Source organism: Nymphaea colorata, chromosome 2 (genome assembly GCF_008831285.2).
Source record: "Nymphaea colorata isolate Beijing-Zhang1983 chromosome 2, ASM883128v2, whole genome shotgun sequence".
Taxonomy (NCBI): Eukaryota; Viridiplantae; Streptophyta; class Magnoliopsida; order Nymphaeales; family Nymphaeaceae; genus Nymphaea; species Nymphaea colorata.
Window position 1 is genome coordinate 14,342,323 of NC_045139.1, and position 18,836 is coordinate 14,361,158.

Sequence of the window (18,836 nt, forward strand, 5' to 3'; positions counted from 1 at the left end):
ATATGTTAGTTCCTTACCTAGTGTTCCTGCATATATATACCTGCTTCTATGCGATTTTGCGGGTCCATTGTCATGCAAAGATAAGAGCATCATGAATAATATTGCATGAAAAATGTTACACGAAATCTAGAGAGCTTACACTACCAACAGAGGAGGTACAGATCCGTGGCCAAACAAAACTAGTTCTGTGTTAGTCATGGAGTTGTCGAGTACATAGAATGCACGGGGACACTCGGATTTTCGGGTGCTGGCTATGCCGCACCCTCTAAACTAGTCGTAGGTGTTAGCTCTGTTGCCGACATGTATCATGCTTCAGATTCCTGGACCCGCTGCGTTCGATCCTTTGGCGCTGGCATGAGCGTTGTGGATATCGACGACGGTTTCTTGCACGTAGTCGGCAGCTTTGCAGGTGTGAAGCATGAAGTTGCAGGCACTAACAGCTTCTTCGACAGTGAGAAAGATCCATTCTTGGCCTATAGCCTCTACGAACTTTGTTTTCATCAGTTTCACCATCACGTCTGTTCCAGGGTTGGCCAATGCAAGCTGCATCGACACACATACAGAGTCAAAATTGCTATTGGAAGAGACTGTGCCTGCTAAATTGCTCAGCTTAAAATGAATAGGTGAAATCAGTGTGCTCGAATACCTTCAAGCCCCTCCTCTCGATGTTCTTCTTCGTCTCCTCTAGGAAGCTTATCCCGCTTGTGTCGATGCATCCGACCGCTAAAATGCAACATGGCAGATAAACAATTAATAAAGCTTGCCATGGAGTTCGAATGAATCTTTCGGAATGAGTACTCTGCTCATAATACGGTTGCAGAAGTATGCAAACATTAAGTATGCAGTTTTCTGAACCTTCTAACATGTTCTGAATCACTGAGATGAGCAGGAAGATGAGATTTTACCAGTCATGTCAAGGATCACATATTGAAGACTACTTTCACCGGAAGCTTTAAGCTTATCTTCTTCCTCATCGATCCACCGCGAGATTCTAAATGAGTGAAAGGATTCATTAAATCAGCAGGTTTGAACGCGAGAGACACCAGCAACCGCGCTTAAAATCAGTACCAGGAAAGGGAAACGGAGACCAACCTCTCTCTCAGGTACCCAGAATTGGCAAAGTAGATTGGTGAATTGATTTGGAGGACAAGGACCCCGGGGACGGACATGGCGAAAGGGTACTGGCTGATGCTCCTGAAGACGCTAGTGTTGGGCACATTGCCAAGAACAGAAGTTCGGGGCCTGGCAATGAAGAGAATAACTCTAACCACAGAGATGGCAACCTGCGAAAAACATCAGAAACACCATCAACCAATGATTTGCTTACCGATCATCATTCTGGGCAGCTTTTGGATCATTTTTTTCTTGAACACGAGGAAGAAAACTAAGACGTCATTTGATGCAAGAAATCAGGTGAATATGGTGTCATGTCCTCATTGTCCCATGTTTGTGTGCTTCAATGGCTGTCATTATAAAGTGGATACGGGTGTCCATGTACCCACCTGTTACATGCATCAAACAACCTCTAAGGTCCTTCCTTCTAAGTACTAGAGGTACACCAACTCTGTTCTAAAGCTCAATACTTAGAAACTATGTTCATCTTTTCTAAGGTGCAGACACCATGGTGTCTCTAATACTGATCAAGTTTAGGGGCTATGCATAAGAACTGATGCACATAATAGACTAACAGTATCATGAACATCTAAAGAGAGAATTGAGCAACTTACAGCAATGACAAGCCCAATTTCGACACTGCCAAAGACGACACCGAGGTAGGCACCCATGCAGACACAGAAATCAACCTTGTCAACCTTCCAGAGATGGATTGCAGCTTCATAGTCGATAAGGCCGAGCATGGCAGCGATGATGATGGAGGCAAGCACAACAAGGGGAGTGTAATGGAACAGAGGAGTAAGGAAGAGCAGAGTTATCATGACAGCAGTGGCCATCACGATGTTGGACATTGCAGTCTTGCAACCTGCATTGAAGTTCACGGCGGAGCGAGAAAATGGCCCTGAAAAAGTTGTTTACTGCACACGTTAATCCCCTGGTTCTTTGCGTCATAAACAGATAAAATGGTCACGGTAGGACAGGAAATTAGCATGGAGAGAATACAGTAGAAGCAATTCGATTCTCTATTAGCATGTTCATGGAAAACAACAGAGCAATTCAATTTTACAGTACAAATAAACTTTGGTTACTAAGTTTTGATTACAAAGTTTGAGAATCCCTCTCCCTCACTGTCTCATATTCAAAGGACAGTTTGAATGTATATCAACTAGGGTACCTATAGGAATCAAATCTACTACTGGATGGAAAGCGGTCTGACGCTATGCAGCCTCTTGAAAATAAAAGACGTATTAATTTAATTTCCTCTGGCCCTTCCTTTCACTTGTTCTAGTGGGGAAAAAGCCTCCATTCTTTTCCTATTTCATCGTGGCCCAAGTTTGTTTGCTTTCACACCTTTTTTTAAAAGGAAAGGTGCAATGTTTCCAGGAATATAAGTGACGTCCATAATGTGTCTGCCAATTATATGTAAATCCACTCCCACAATCGATCTCCACTCAGTCCCTTTCCTTCCAAGAGAAAACTTTTCTTTTCTTTTCTATTTTCTCAAAAGGACAAGGAAGGCATTCTAACATTCAAAATTGACATTAATCATGTTTAATCCTGTATATATATATGTGTGTGTGTGTGGTTATTAGCTTTTTCCTTCCAAATTTAAACTAAAAAAATCTTCTAGCTTCTCACAACAGAACACCGCCTGATATATTGCATGAAAGGACCGTGATTGGAAGGAAGGTCGGAAGGCCAGAAAATATGACGAGGGGGGGAAGTTGGAGAAGGATTTTACAACCGGATGATGACCATATCCGGCAACACTGTCATGGTTCCGCAGTTCAAGAGTCATTTCCGTACGTGGACCTGAGCCCACATAGCGTGGACTCTAGTCTCCTAACACAAGTTGGTCCTACGCGCCAACTGGTTCCGGAGGTGGGTCCGGTCCACCTATTGAGCGGGCAGATGAGGCCATGGAAACTCCAACAATATGTTGTCAGAGATCAGGACCCCTTCTTTCACAACGCGCTAAGGAGAAGGCGTTAAATATTTATGAAGAATCCTCAAGTTGCCTCATTTGGGTTGCCAAACATGATCCGTCAGGCCCAACTGTGCGTCAGCTGTAGTTAACTTTTTCATAAATGACAAAAACTTGCTAAATCTCTGTGCTCCTCCAAATCTTATGATATATATATATATATATATATATATATATATATATATATATATATATATATATATATATATATATATACATGTGATGTGAGAGAGAGAGTTACCCGTGGTTAAGTAACAGGAGGTGCATGAACCCACAATGTTCATCATTCCAAAAGCGATCATTTCTTTATTGCCATCGATGTGGTAGTTCTTAAACATAGCAAAGCTTCTGCCCACTGCAATTCCTTCCTGTAAAAATAAGCAAATGATGATACATGAGCAGGCCAATTTCTGTGGTCGGAGGGAAAGTGCTCTATTTTGCTCCCAAGTAGGGAGATATGGGGCAGTTGGTGGCCTTAAGCCTGCTATACCAATCTTGAGGTGAAGCATTGCAAGTAATATAAAGTTCATTTCTCTTTTTGCTGTTCAATTAATATTTGATTGAGCAAAAATACTAAAAAGTAGCATTCAGTCTGTGGAAGCAAACATAATATAATACGTATGGGCACCTTGCAACTTTAAATCCCGTAAAAAGGAGATCAGGATTTGGAGGTGGTGGAAAGATAAGGGACGACATTCCGTGACCCAACTTTCAGCCATATATCCAGATCCCACCATTACAAGGTTCCATAAAGTCACTTGTCCGGATAAGTTGGGATAAGCTGTGATATTCTCTTTTGACTTTCTGATGGGCAGCACCTATGCCGGAGGCTAAATTGCCATTTTAAATTCTGACGGAAGTGTTCACGGGGAAGAGACTTACGGCGAGAGCGATGACGCCGGTGACGATGCCGGTCTTGGCGGCGATGGCTAAGTACTGAGGCGAGAATGTCAGCTCCGTTAGGGAGGGAGGGTTCACTCCCCTTTTCAGGTGTCCAATCTGCACATCAGAACACGCAAAGGTCAAATTTTCCTTGTTTGTTTTTTAAATTTAATCTTAATTCAGGATATTTTAAAATTATTTCTTCAATAAAAAATAAAAAAATAAAAACAATATGAAGTTCACACGTGCCGATCCCCATTATTGAGCAAACTGATAGAGTCACGATGAGTGGCTCTTCTATTCGTTTTATATAGGTCAACTTGAACAGTGGCTCGTAACATAATACATGTAAGATAAGTTTTCCGAAGCCGAAATATACGTTGTTATTCGTCTTCTTAAAAGAAAATAATTACTTTTACATGCCATAACTCTATAAGCTCTTTATAAACTAGAATACGTATTTACTTAACATATTCCACAAACTTATATTGCCATGTCTTGTATAGTAGAATACACATTAGTTTAATCTTTTTTATACTTTAGTGTCATTTTATGAAATAAATAATGTCAATGGTTAAAACTATGCAAAATTTTACAAGGCAAAAACTCTAAATTTAAGCTAAATCATTTAACTTAAACATATTGTCCTTAGTAAATTTAATATGGAGAAACATTTAGAAACTCATCTGGGACAAATTAAAATATGCCTAGTCAAAAGAGTGTGACAAAAACATTTTGGAGTGCTCCATCTCATGATTTTTCTCTCTCCTTTTAAATTTCTCAAAAGCCGGACATTTAATTTAAAGTGAAGCGGTTACCTTCACCTTGTTTATTGAAAAATGAAAAGCATACTATTAAACAAAATAGGTTACATGTAGTCCTTTTAGTAACTCTCTCGTTTTACTTTCCCTACTGGAGTTGATGATCTTCCGTATGTGAAAGTAATTAATCTTCGAAACAGAACCACCCTACTTTATCTCTCTCTATCTTCTCCTTATAGGAACTCAATTTTCAAAGCTAGACCACCTTAATCTCTCCCTTTCTGATCTTTCTTTATCTATCTGAGCAGACGATCTTTAAGATACAGTTCCTTGAGTCTGGACTTCAATTTTTCTTTCTTTTCCCTCGTTAAGTTAATGGGCTTAATTTCATACATAAAAGCAATTAATTTGAAAGCTCAGAAAGTTCTGTCGCTATATCTCTCTCTCCCCCGCAGACACACACACATATGCACATGCAGATGCTCATGCACCCACCACTTGGACGCCGTGCTTCTCGGCGTGAGTGAGATAGACGAGAAGGCTGCCGAGTACCACCGACGTCAGTGGCGCCGCTGCCGATACCCAGAAGAACCTTGGCTGCCTCTTGCTCTGTTCATGCAGAAAACACAGTCAGCTTTCTATTCCCTACCTTGACCTTCTATCTTTCTTTCCCTCGTTCAATAACAAGAACAATACACATAAACACAGAAGAAAAAAAGATTAGAAGAAACAACGAAGCCGTACTTCTCAGCGGCAAAAACTACTTGAAAAAAAAAAAATTAAAAGTAAAAGCCCCATAAGGTGGTACAGATTTGAAACACTTCCGAAGAGAAAACCGGAGCCGGAGCACTGTATTGACCAGTAACCAGCGGCAGTCCAACAGAAGTACAGATTATTTGATATATCTGTCGCATATCCCGAAATTGGTAGGCCATAACACCATATAATAGCATTTTGGCTTTTTTATTTCTTGTTTATTGGCTTTTTTTTTTTTTTGCAAGTAAAGTTAAGAAGAACTTACAAAGTATCGAGTGAGGAGCAGGAAAAAGAGGAAGCAACAACCGAGCACGGCACTCTCCCATCTCCACTGCAGAAAGCAAAAACCAACAGCAAACAAACAACCGCTATTAATTACCGCTCCTCATCTGTCATTTCTCATCTACCAACAGCCCGTGAGCCAACTTATATGCTGACAAAATCCACTGATGCAAGGAACGAGAGAGAGAAAGCTTGCTTCTAGCTGATAAGCTAGAGGACTAGCTGGAACTGTTGGGGTTGCCATGAGTCCAGGCTCCTGCGAACTCTTTTGGAGGAGAGACACAGGAAGAGAGAGAGAGAGAGAGAGAAGAACCTGGTGTTCCTGGGAGAAGACGGAGCGCATGACGTCGACGAGGTCGGTGTGGGTGGTGAAGTGGTCAAGGCCGAGTATGCCCTTGAGCTGCTGGAGGCAAACCACCGTCGCCGCCCCTCCCATGAACCCCACGATGGTCGCGTGCGACAAGAAGTCCACGATGAAACCCAGCCTTTCGGGGGAAAAAAACCATGAAATTTAGTTAAGATCGATGATGTCGTCTAAGGAGGAAACGATTCTTTCTCTCTGACATCCCTACGCACCTGAGGAAGCCTAGTGCTGCCTGGAAAACTCCGGCGAAGAAGGTGGCGGTGAAGGCCAAATTTATATAAACACCTGGCTGCGCCGTTGCTGCCACCTCCTTCTCCAGCATAGACGCCAATAGCAGCGAAGCCACGGCCACGGTCCCCACTGCCAGATCCTTCGAGCTCCCCATCATGGCGTAGACCAATGGTGGGACGAAACTGGAATCTGAAAGCAAAATGAAAAAGTTAGATCCCGAAGAATGACCAAAATAATAAGAAAGAAAAAGCACCATTTTATTCCCTTCTCCTTGCTTTCATGGTAATGGTGATAGTCATGACGATACGTTGATGTTAATACGATAGCTAGTTATGGGTTAAGATCGACGAAAGCAGATTAAGTAACGTATAGTAAGCTAAAAACTGATGGAATTAGGGGGAAAAAAAAAGTTGCCATGCACAATCGCAATGACGGTGATGAATCTGGTGATAGTAAAGATTAATGTACGGATCGACCATGCGATGACGATGACGACATTATGGATGATTAATGTTCATATATATCATCGTGAAAAAACAAGTCAAATGACCAATGTTACTTCAAAAATTAAAATCCTTGAGCTCTCAAAATGATGACGACGACGAGGGTACAGGTAACGAGGTGGTGACGTTATATGGATGAAACGTTGAAAATGGACGCACATAGGCCGAGGATGGGGGGGAGGTTGGCGAGCTTGGCGTAGCTGATCCCTTGAGGGATGGCGAGACTGGCGATGGTGATTCCGGCAACGAGGTCAGACTTAAAGAACCCAAGCGTGTAGCTCGGGCCCCACTCCAGGATGGGAAACAGGTACTGGAGAGCCAGCACCACCCTGCGTCCGGCAGGCTGACCCTTGAATCGCCGGAGCGGGTCATCCGGGAAAAACGTCTCCTTCAACGACCCTGCCAGCGACCGGAAGAACGGCTCCGGAGGCGGCAAAGACACTCGATGCACGCAATCTTCAAGGTTCGAGTTATCCATCTATTCGGAAAAACTCGTCCAGAAGCGTCCCTGCGGAAAAATTTCCGGTGGAGGTGGCGCTGGAGCTAGAACTGCAGGTGCAGGTGCTGTTGATGGCGGTGTGGTGGTGGGGAGGACGAAATCGGAGGATATAAAGGGGGAGATACGGGGGATTCTTGGCCTGGTGCTGCGTGGGACCAAAAAGACGGCGAACCTCCACGCGTGTAAGGCGCACGTGATTCGGCCGATTTCAGGGCGTTCTGCGGCCGGATTAGTGGGTCCCACTCACCGTCCGGGAAGTTCTGCCTCCTTAGTCTATAGCTCGAAGAAAGTGGCCAGGCAGCTACTCGCAAGCTGCCACGTAGCAGATATCTTTGGGGATAGAAATACGACAAGTGGCATCCGAGACTGGTGGGTGGGCCCAAGGCGAGAGGGGCAGGTGGTAGAGTCGGATTGGTTTAATCACACGCTTTTGAACAACCCGGCGGGCGCCGGTTGGTCTAGGAATGACCGGAATTAGTTGGTATGCATGTAGCGCCGGTTCCTAGAGATTATTGCAGTTGATACTTATGTTGGCACCATGCGAGAATCTGGTTCATGGTCGGCCTGACGCCATTCGCATGAGAGAAGCTTTCACCTGAAATTTGGCTTCAAGAATGTTGGCCTAACTCTCGCGCGATTAAGTTTTAGTAATCCCATTCTAGGAATATCAAGGAAAGACATGCATTTTGGCCTGTCACTTGCTGCAAAGTGGTAGAAAACATTGTACAAGGTTGGCAGCCAGCTCTCTAACAATCAACATTAGCAAGCTTTCACATACGTAGTTGAGTGCTTCCAAATCGATCGTTGGAAAAAAAAATTAAGAGAAACAGAAATTTAACATACATAATGGTATATTTGATAGTCTTAGATCTCAAATCCTTAGGCAGAATTAAAAAAAATCCATCTTGGCATTAGATTTCACCGTTATGAAAAAAATAAATTATTTCTAATATATTTTCCATTTATTTTCTAAAAGGTAATTTCTTAAATTATATTTTGGCCGCTTTGATTCCAGAATCCACATCCAACCTGCTGAAGGGTGAGCCTCCTACGTGCTTTTATTAAGCCACCAACAAAAGAAGGCAAATTATTTGATCCCGGACTCAATTTTTACAAAAGCGACATTTCCGTTTTGACAAAAGGAATGTTATTTTTGGAACAGTTCGTCAATATACACACTGCAACCCTATAAGCAGAAGCGGAGCTACAATGTAGCTGGTGTGGGCAATTACCGAGTCGAGCTTTCCTAGCTCAAGCTCAACTCTTTTGTTTGATTCGATCGAGTTTATTTCTCAACTCCAAACTGATCTTTCTGATTCAATTGCCTGATTTCGGGTCAAAGTTAACCAGGCAAGTTGGAGTCCACTCGTTGAACATCCCCGTTTTTTGGTTTGGACTTGGTGGGCCTTATCTTCAAGCTTTCGTTTAATTAAGTGAAGGTTTATATCTGCACGATTAGTCCACAGCGATTAATTGGAACCGAAATTTGCAGCAACGTCCACACGCTTCTTGAAAATGGTATATTCATTTGCTTATAGATGATGATAAGCTATATATGAAATGATGGGTAGGAGATTTTTGATGGGTTGCTTGCCATATCCTCCAATGTAATAGTCACGAGCACAAGGAGCTTGCACCTCCAATATATATATATGTGTGTGTTGAGATTTTGCTTCTTGGGGTTCACGTTGCGTGTCTTGAGTCTGTGCTCTTATGTGGGTTATGCTCGCGTCTGCGTATCTTAAGTACCTACGTACATATGTCCGCTTCCTTGGTGCGTTGAGATCTTAGTTGTCGCTGTTTGTTTCGTCACTGTGTTGAGATTTTGCAATCGTTTCAATCTTTCAAATCTCCCTCCCTCAACATATATATATATATATATATATATATATATATTGGATGTGCAAGCTCCTTGTGCTCGTCACTGTCATTACATTGGAGGATATGGCAAGCAACCCATCAAAATTCTCCTACCCATCATTTCATATATAGCTTATCATCATCTATAAGCATATAAGCAAATGAATATACCATTTTCAAAAAGCGTATAGACTAGGGGTGGGCATGGGGCCGGGCCGAGCCGGCTCGATAATATTGCCAGGCCGGGTACCGGGCCTGGCCACCAAAAATTAGGCTCGGCCCAGCCCGCTGTGAAGAGGGAGACGAGACTAGAAGGGAGATCCGGAGAGGGAGAGGGAACCAGAGAGGGAGACGGGAAAGGAGAGGGAGAGGGGGGTGCGAGAGGGGGACGGAGAGGGAGAGGGAAAAGGAGAGGGAGGGAGAGGGAAAAGGGAAAGGGAGCAGAGAGGGAGGGGAGCGAGCGCCGGAGGCTGCCCGACCGTCCTAGGGCGGGAGTCGGGCCGGGCCGGGCCGCCCTATCGGGCCCGGGCCCGGCCCGACGCCCAGGCCTAGTGTGGATGTTGCTGCAAATTTCGGTTCCAATTAATCGCAGTGGACTAAACTAATCGTGCAGATATAAACCTTCACTTAATTAAACGAAAGCTTGAAGATAAGGCCCACCAAGTCCAAACCAAAAAACGGGGATGTTGAACGAGTGGACTCCAACTTGCCTGGTTAACTTTGACCCGAAATCAGGCAATTGAATCAGAAAGATCAGTTTGGAGTTGAGAAATAAACTCGATCGAATCAAACAAAAGAGTTGAGCTTTTGAGCTAGGAAAGCTCGACTCGGTTGAACTCGTTTAAACCTGCAGTGATGGTATATGTAAAAAATGATCCACCATACGAGCGTACGCTTCGGACATTATTGTGATGGTCAGTGAAATCCACAGGATCATGAGCTTCAGGTATTCCTTCCATATTCGGCCTCAATGACTACGTCCGCTACTGCTATGAGCAAGCTCAATGTCCATTGACATCTTTTCCCGATATGAAAAGGAGAGAGAAGGCTTTATAATGAGGTTAAAGCACAACGTCCTGATGTTGACAGATAACAGTAACAGGGTCACTCTGAGCAGATGGGCCCTGATTAATTAGTTAAGCGGATGCCCGGGCAGGCCTACCGTGTCTTCGTAACTCGAAGAAACCATGCCTTGGGCGTGACTCTCAAAGTTCATGACTGTAACATGTTCTATGTTCACGTTCAAAGCTGCCCCATGCCCATGATGTAATCAACTAATCATATTCGTATTCATTATGGCTTCCTGTGACTCCACATGCTCAGGTTATGCCATCCGATCGTTGTATCCAATTACATTTACATCAGATTGGATCTGCTTTTGAACCTGGAGCTTGCTTGTGTCCAGATCCGAGGTGTGCCTGCTCGCTATGTGATGCTAGATCCAGTTAAAACTGTGCAATTGTATAACTAAAGATAAGAAGAGAGGGGCTGATTTACCACCTGCAGCCAACTGGTTCTCAACCCATCACTAGTAAAAGCCTTACCGCTTTTGTTCTGCACCAGCCTTTCTTCTTGTACACGAATCAATTTGGTTCAGATTAACTTTATGTTGCCGTTTTGGTTGTTTCCTTCTCAGTCATTCTAGCCTTCATATGCCTTTGTGTTGACTGCAGGTAGCAAATCAGCCCCTCTATTCTTGAAAATGGTATATTCAACCCTTACATCTCGGGAAAAGATGTCAATGGTATATTCATTTGCTTATAGATGAGCTAGCTTATAGCAGCAAGTTCATCACAAATAAACTTGAATCCAGTTATGTACTCAGTAATAGACTTATCTTGTTTTTGATAAGTCTGTAACTTCCTCTTCAATAGAAAATGTCTCTCTTTTGACTCACGTACAAATGTTGTTGCTGTCTTTCACACTTTTGCTGAAGTCTTGTGTCCAATCATTAGACCCAACACCTCTTCAGACATAGATCTTGTAATCTAGCCTCGAAGCAATCGATCTGATTTCTTTCAGGCATTGAAATAAAGATTAAGATTGATGAAAGGTTCCACAATTTTAGTAATTTTAATGGTAGAACTTGGCATAGGAATAGTGCCATCAATAAACCCAAGAACATCATGGCTTTCTATGAGGCCAAGGATCTGAGTTTGTCAAAGCAGAAAAAAATTCTTATGGGTGAGCTTGATCGAGACAAAATTAGCAACATTCACATTTGAAGGGAAGGAGAACTTAGCTGATGATATTGCAGAGGACGATGCCCTTGAAGTAGCAAGAAAGAAATCAACAAGAGAAGGTCCTGGAAAAGCTTTAACCCAGTTGTGATACCATAAAAAATGTTCAAGAAGAGAAATTTTATGTTGTTCAGATATTTTCCTACATCCACAGTACTCAGTCATCAAAACCATGATGAGTCTTCTTTCATTGTCTTAGATTTTATACAAGAGGTTGGTCGATTACAATAAGTTTTTGAGTTTCCTTCAACCTTAATTAGGGATTTTGTTTCCATAATAATTTCTGCATGCATTCATTGCCAGAACCACCTACCTGATTTGTAGCTGCTTGTGGTGTCAGATCCTTCTTTCCATAATTCATATATGGGAATTGTGATCATGCATTGTCTTCTTTTTCAAGTTTCTCATGTAATATTTTCTTTCCAACCTTAGTTGCTATGATTGTGGGCAGGTGTTATTTCTTTCCAAAGTTGACACATGGTGAGCTTCAAGGGCACAACTCCCCATGTATGAATTATGGAAAGAAGGATCTGACACACACACAACTATAGGTATACAAGATTGACACAATAAATACATGCAAAATGCAGAAATTATTATTAGGGAAACAAAATCTTTTAAATAAGACGGACATTAAGTTTAGGCATGGGGCCTGAACCCGAAAAAACTAGCCCATACCCTCGACCCGATCTAAAGAAGTGTGTGTATAATGTCTTTCTATTGAAAAAATAATCAGAGGAGTCGATCTTCCGTTTGAGGAAGGGAGAAGCCCACCACCTTATACCGTGTGATTGCATGATGCATAGGGTAGTTGAGGCTTGCCCAGCTGTCCAATTATTATTAGATCAAATTATATTATTTTGTTTGATCAAACACATAACATGGAGAGTGATAACATGAATTTATATTAATTAGACAAAGTGTATCTACTTCGCTTCTTCTCCGTTAATGCCAGTAATGTATATGAGAGTCTCATCAATTATTGTAGACGCTAATGAACTCAACATGTATTATTAGTTATGTTACTCAAATCATGGGATATTTTCAAAATGTTGAAGTATTCAAATAATTTAAAGGACAAAGACTAATTTTCACCTTCGTGCATTAATGGTAGGGTAGTAATCCCTTTCGGCATTATTGCTTCGTCACCAATATGATGGTGAAGAGGAGTATCTTGAACAAAACTGTTAGGCTTAAAGCTACAATGGAAATATTATTTAACCAACGTAGTCATTTCAATATTTTTAGTCTTTCTTCTTTATTTGTATTGATGTGACAGATTGGAGGCTCGCCAATTAATCAACTAAGAGATGGCGTCATATTTTACACTTTTATGGACAGAGTACGCCACTGAGTCGTGAGAGATTGACGATCGGCCAACCAAGATGCGGCGTCGACGAGGTTCATGGAAAAAAATGTGGTCAAGTGAGGAGGCGTCTATTCGTCGACTTTTATGGAGGTCAGGCCAAATGTATTTAAGAAAGCCACGTATAATTAAGAACTAATTTAGGGATTGACTGCCCTTGCCATTGCGCTTTCATTAAAAAAGAAAACAAGTTGCTTTTGTTCAATTGAGCATGTGTGGCGTTCTTCTTGGAAGGGTTGGTTTGAATGGAATGGGAACCTAACAAATTAATTGAAGATCGAAAGAATCCTTTCTTGCCTATTGACTATTTAACTATAAGTGGAATTCAACAATTAATAACATTTACGGGGTGTTTGGTTGACACTTCAAGACCAACCAGGTTTTTGGACAAACACAGTTTTCACAAAACCTGATTTTGTAAAAAAAAAAAAAGTAAAAAATTTGGTTCCCTTTAAGTTATTCAAAAACATGCGTCTCCCAAACCTGTAGGACTCCATGCTTTTGGGTAAGTACGTAACTCATGACCCAGTTTGATGGCGATCTGACTTGGGATGTAATTCTTGAGTCAATTTCAATATATATATTTTGCCAGTATCCACCAACGTCTGCTCCACTTTCCTCATTTCTGCCATCCTTTTTCTTCTTCTTCAAGATGAGATTAGAAAGCTGAGCTTATTTACCCACTAATGAACGAACAGATATATATATATACATATGTCGCATTCATTTGTGATGGATATATGTGCCGTTTCTTCCTTTTTCCAGATTTCAAAAAATGTCTGAATATATGTCCTGAAGTTTTGCTTACTTTGGAATGGAAAAAGGCACCACCATCAATTATTTGAGGATACTTTACTAGCATGGTTCTAAGGTAAATTCATAAAACATTAACAGCAAACGACTTCGAGGCACGCACTTGTGAGTAAATGTTTCATACAATTGCTAACATCAACAAGAGTAAGTGCACTGATCTTTATCGGATATTATTGATCTAAACTTAATTTGTATTATTTATATTGCACTTTTGTTGGAACTTCTATAAATTAATCATCATTCCAATTATGCATATGATATTTGAAAAAAGTATCAAGCGCAACTATATACTAATACCAAAAGCTGATGGCCCAATGTGGGATGACATTAGTGATATACCTACAACTTGGTTAGTCAAAGGAAAAGAAAAATTGTGGAGATGTATGTTGGTGCTGATAGGCAAGTATCCATTAATTCAAATATGTCTCACTTTTATACTAAGCTCAGACCCTTTTGTTTAGCATATCCCAACCCACCCCTAGCAGTTTCAACTCCGGATCAAAACAATTAATTCAAGTATGTCCTACTTTTATACTAACCCCAGACCCTTTTATCTGACAGATCTCAACCCATCCCTAGCAGTTTCAACTCCAGCTCCGAAAAAGATAGGAGATAGGATAATCAACCACTTACTAACCCCTTTTATAAGTTTTTAAAGATCTCTCACAGTCTTTAATATGAAAGTAACCTTCTTAAAGTGACATGTTACACTATCATGTTGAAATAAAAAACCCCCTCCATGCACAACGTAATGTCAAGACCTTAACTTGCATGTTAATCTCGTCGTTTTCATGGATTAAACTACTTATTCTATATTCAATCACTAAAATTGAAAGATTAATAACCTGAACTAATTGTATCTTCGAAAATATTATACTTTACGTTCGATAATTGACTGCGAGAACAAGAAAAGCAACAACGCTCTGGCGACCTTTTGATTGATCTTTGTTACATTATTTCAAAGGTATAAAAAATAAAAGGAAAAGTTAAGCCCGTTAATTTTGAAAGGGGCCAAATATAGGTGCTTTCTTTTTTAGAAAGATTCATCCTAATGGACCATAGAATAACATAAAAAAATTAAGCAAATTGAAGGTCGCATGCAGAAGGAAAATCACTAAAAAACAACAAAGTAAAAATTTCATTTACTTTACCTACCTTTTCACTGTAAACAAAAAAAATGAACCTTATTGCTATTAATTCGATCCGTCTTTCCCTGTAGCTATAACATAAACGCCTGCGAATAAAATCTATCATCTTGAAACAAGCGACAATTGGTTCTTTTTATGTTGCTTTATTAAGTAGAAGATTGTTTACTCACTCTAATAGGAAAAAAAAAAGATCATTCTGCTCAACTTCTCCAAAATATAATCTAAGGTATTATGAACGCAAGTAATAAAGGTAGACGTTTCTTTAACAACCAACAGCAAAAAATTGTGCTCACATCAAACAATTGAGGAATCTAACTGACCTATTTTGACCAGAATGTAGGTCCCTAGCTAGATAAAACGAAAACTATCCCAAAAGCAATACGATTTCCAATCGCAAGACTTGAGCCGCCTTTGTTCTATGTGTCGATAACCAAAAAATATTCCAAACAGTATGGTCAGGGTGAGGAACAGATTTCCTACTTCTGACTAAGACTTCCCTAATTATTAGCATCACATGTGTTGTCACACAGCGTAAAAAATAAACAAATTAAAGAGAGGTCAACACTGTATATTAATTCGTAGCCCTGTAACCTAACATGAGAAGAACTTACACATTCATTTTGCAGTAATTAATTGGTGAGCGAAATTAGTGCTGACGGTTTGCTGCTAAAGTGGTGAGATTTATAAATCACCCTTGTATATCAATTGCTGCAAATCAATAAATCCTTAAGAGAGTGAACGACAGAAATCTCATACACACTATTTTATGCTATTTTTCTCATGAGAATTTTTTAACTCTAGCTGAGTCTTCTCGATTGCCAATCATGTATACGAGTGGTTGGTGTTGGGCTATGAGTGATGTGTGCTTTTTGGTTGTGATGGTAGGTGAGGTTTGGGTTTTACGCATGGAATGATTGATTTTATCCCCTGCTGTGGGCCTTCTCAGAAAAAGGAAGAAGCAGAATTGTCTCTGTGGATGGCTGGAGATGGTGTGTGTGTGTGTGTGTGTGTGTGAGAGAGAGAGAGAGAGAGAGAGAGTCGGAGAGAAAGTGATTGCACTTTTGTCTGTGGCGGTGGTGGAAGGGGTCAACTGAATGTGTATCTGCCTGTGTATGTGGAAAAGGAGAAGGGTGCAGCTGGTGACGGTGCAACTGCAAGTCTGCAACCTCCACACGGTATAAGGAGAGTGCCAAGGCTGAGAAAGAGAGAGAGAAACAGATGACCGGTATGTGGCTTTGTAAAGTTTCAGACGTTATCATCGATGTTTGAAGGACATGATTAGATTAGTATACTATATTTCTCAAGCGAAAATTTTTGAATGAAGTACTGAACAATTTTGGTAGTGGCCCTAGTGAGAAGAATCGGTGGATTTGCTCATGAATAAGAGAAATAGCTTCATTGAACAGATCTTGTATATCGATGGTGCTTCCTTCTATGATCAGGAAAATGCTGTAGCGTAAAAGGCATGAATATCCTGTAAAATCTGCAACGTCCACCGGTTCCTAATGCTCAGGCCCTGAGAAACTTTTCAAAGGATTTACTCCTTTAGTTTAACTTTAAAATAACCACGAAACATCGAATTGGCTTCTTCCTGTCGCTTACATTATTCAAAACTTAAAAGCATGCAATTGATTCTTGCCATGATTCTACATGTGCAATGAATCACATTAAAATCATCGATTCTTGTTCCGTTATGAAAGTGATTCTCATTATAATAGAAGTCATGTGTTTCATGTACCTCAGTTATTAGTGATTGAACAGATATTTGGTGCATCACAGCGCTCCAATTGCAATTTGTCAGACAGAGAGGTAGACGCATGCTGTAATGATCGCTCCATTTCCTAGACAGCAGCAAGTGCAGAAAACCATTTGTCTGCAAATGATTGAACATCTTTTCGAAAATTCTTTTGGCCTATAACTCATCATGTTGAAAAGGAAGTACGTGATATAGGACAGGGCCGCTGCCACTTTTGAAGGCCATCGACCCAACTCGATCATTTCAATAAAAATCTTGAATCACTGCATGATGTCTATGAAACCATGTATGTTTTAATTAGTTAACGATATATATGGACTAAGAAATCATAGACACAACCATGGTTCGTCCACCTGCGATTGTTCATCTGATTGTCGTGTATGAATAAGCTCCATTATTTTTGTTGTTTAAAGTGAAATATGACCTTCAATTAGTTGCTTGGGAAATGGAATTGCGGCCAGTGGAAGTCAAGCAAACCCAGAAATAAGTTATAATTAACCCACCTTTTGACTACTTCTGGATTAAAAATGGCCAGAAAGCTCGAAAGAATTATGGATTTGCTCAGAATCTTCAATCTCAGGGGATCAACTTTTCTTTTTCTTCCAACTAAAAAACGACAAAAAAGGAACCGGATCAAAATCGTTTGTGACTTGGAACTGGCTGTTGATTAATTTCTATCTGAACTAGATCGAGTATCTGAAAATTATGAGGAATCTGTTGAGCTTATAAAGTGAGAGAGAAGCGCCTATCTACTTCAACGGCCATTGTTCAGGTCGAACTCAGATGAAGATCCGATCCACCCACTTGCTTCCCCTGTGACATTATGAGGTTGTATGGATTAAATAATTGGACCTTTTTATTATTTGTAGTTGTTGTGGCCCCAAGAAACGTGCTTTTTTCTCTTGTTTTGGTTCTTTCTTTCCTGAAAAAGGTTCAGGGATCAAAAAGCTAATCATACAAGATGGGGGAAAAAGGAGGAAAAGTGAGACAGAGAGAGTAGTTCAACTTTCATCTGTTGAAATATTATGAGGAACGAAAGCAGATTCTTCCTTTGGAAAGGGCTTTCAAAGCTTTTATGATACAAATAGATCTCAGAAGACCACATGAATGGCCGCCTCTTGTCGTTCTTTTGATAAGAAGCATCGAGAGAATGCACCGTCTCTGTCTGTGGAATAAGTGCCACAAAATGTGGGAAATGAATTATTTTGTAATCAATGAAGATTACACACACATATACATATAGCGAGAGAGAGAATGGGTTCAAGCAGTGGTGGAGCCAGTTGGTGTGGGCAAATGCCCACATCAGCACACTAAAGTTACATATAAAAACTTTATTAATTTTTCTGTTTTTACACATGAATGTCTCTTAAAAATTGAAATTTAAACTTACAGTGCCACTTAGTCAGAAATTTGTGGTTCCACCACTAGGTTCAAAGGAGTTCCGAGAGTGAAATATGGGGCCACCTGGAAAGGAAAGCAAGCACCTAATGAGAATGGAGTTGAAAGAAGAAAACTCTACTCTTTTTGGGAGTGCGTGCTTTGATGTGGTATGGAACCAAATTCGAGAAAAGTTAGGCCTTCAACATCGACCTCTCCCCACAGAACTCCTTCTCACCACCACCTCCATACAGTACTCACACACTCCAGATTCCACACATTGTAATCTCTCTCTCCATCTCTCTTTCTCTTTCTCTGTCCCTGTCCCTGTCACGGAACCAACCAATTCTTCTTCCTTCCCCGGTCACATTAATCGACATGTTGTTTTCCCGGACTTCCTCCAGTGAGTCGTGCCTCTGGTCAATGTATTGGTCGCTTCAGTCCAAAACAAAATTTTCTTGCTCTTCCGTGTCATCCAACGCACATGTATCTGCTGTAGGCCATTAATTGTATGGAGAAATTAAACGATAACCGTGCTCCTTGACGATGAATTGATCGAATAATGACAAATCTAGTTAAATGTTTGTATATAATTGATTTATTAACGATGATGAAGGCCGAACCGACCAATACCACAACCCACAATGTTTTATAAACAGGAAAGATAACGTGTTGCTTGTGAGATGGCAGGATTAGTATTAAAGAGATACCTACGATAAGATTGAATTTTCCACTTACGATGGTATTATGATGATGAATTGATGCGGGGATTAACTTGCTGTGTTATCAATGGTTGACACCCGTATCATGGGGAGGAGCTCAGGTCATGTGATTTGGCTGTTCGAAGGATTTTCTTTGAACCGGACGCAGATTTTGTGGTCATAACTGCACCAACAAAATA

At 40.8% G+C, this 18,836-nt stretch overlaps 1 protein-coding gene across 1 annotated transcript; it reads right to left on the reverse strand.

Moving 5' to 3' along the window:
• Window positions 1-89: 89 nt before the first annotated feature.
• Window positions 90-7,455, reverse strand: LOC116249067 (sulfate transporter 3.1-like). Its single transcript, XM_031622182.2, has 12 exons — window positions 7,036-7,455; window positions 6,355-6,562; window positions 6,092-6,263; window positions 5,762-5,827; window positions 5,236-5,349; window positions 3,980-4,096; window positions 3,339-3,465; window positions 1,728-2,014; window positions 1,093-1,283; window positions 906-991; window positions 647-723; window positions 90-543 (listed from the first exon to the last, which is right to left on the reverse strand). The coding sequence occupies exons 1-12, from the start codon at window positions 7,352-7,354 to the stop codon at window positions 313-315; spliced, it is 1,995 nt and encodes a 664-aa protein (XP_031478042.1). The 5' UTR covers window positions 7,355-7,455; the 3' UTR covers window positions 90-312.
• Between the last annotated feature and the right edge of the window lie 11,381 nt (window positions 7,456-18,836).

Excerpts from the sequence above, each read along its gene's own strand:
- LOC116249067 (XM_031622182.2), bottom strand. The coding sequence starts at position 7,354 with ATGGATAACTCGAACCTTGAAGATTGCGTGCATCGAGTGTCTTTGCCG. Across the intron at positions 6,563-7,035 it reads CCCCCCCATCCTCGGCCTAT|ATTCCAGTTTCGTCCCACCA; the intron begins GTGCGTCCATTT and ends TTTTGCTTTCAG. Across the intron at positions 5,828-6,091 it reads TCTTCTCCCAGGAACACCAG|TGGAGATGGGAGAGTGCCGT; the intron begins GTTCTTCTCTCT and ends TGCTTTCTGCAG.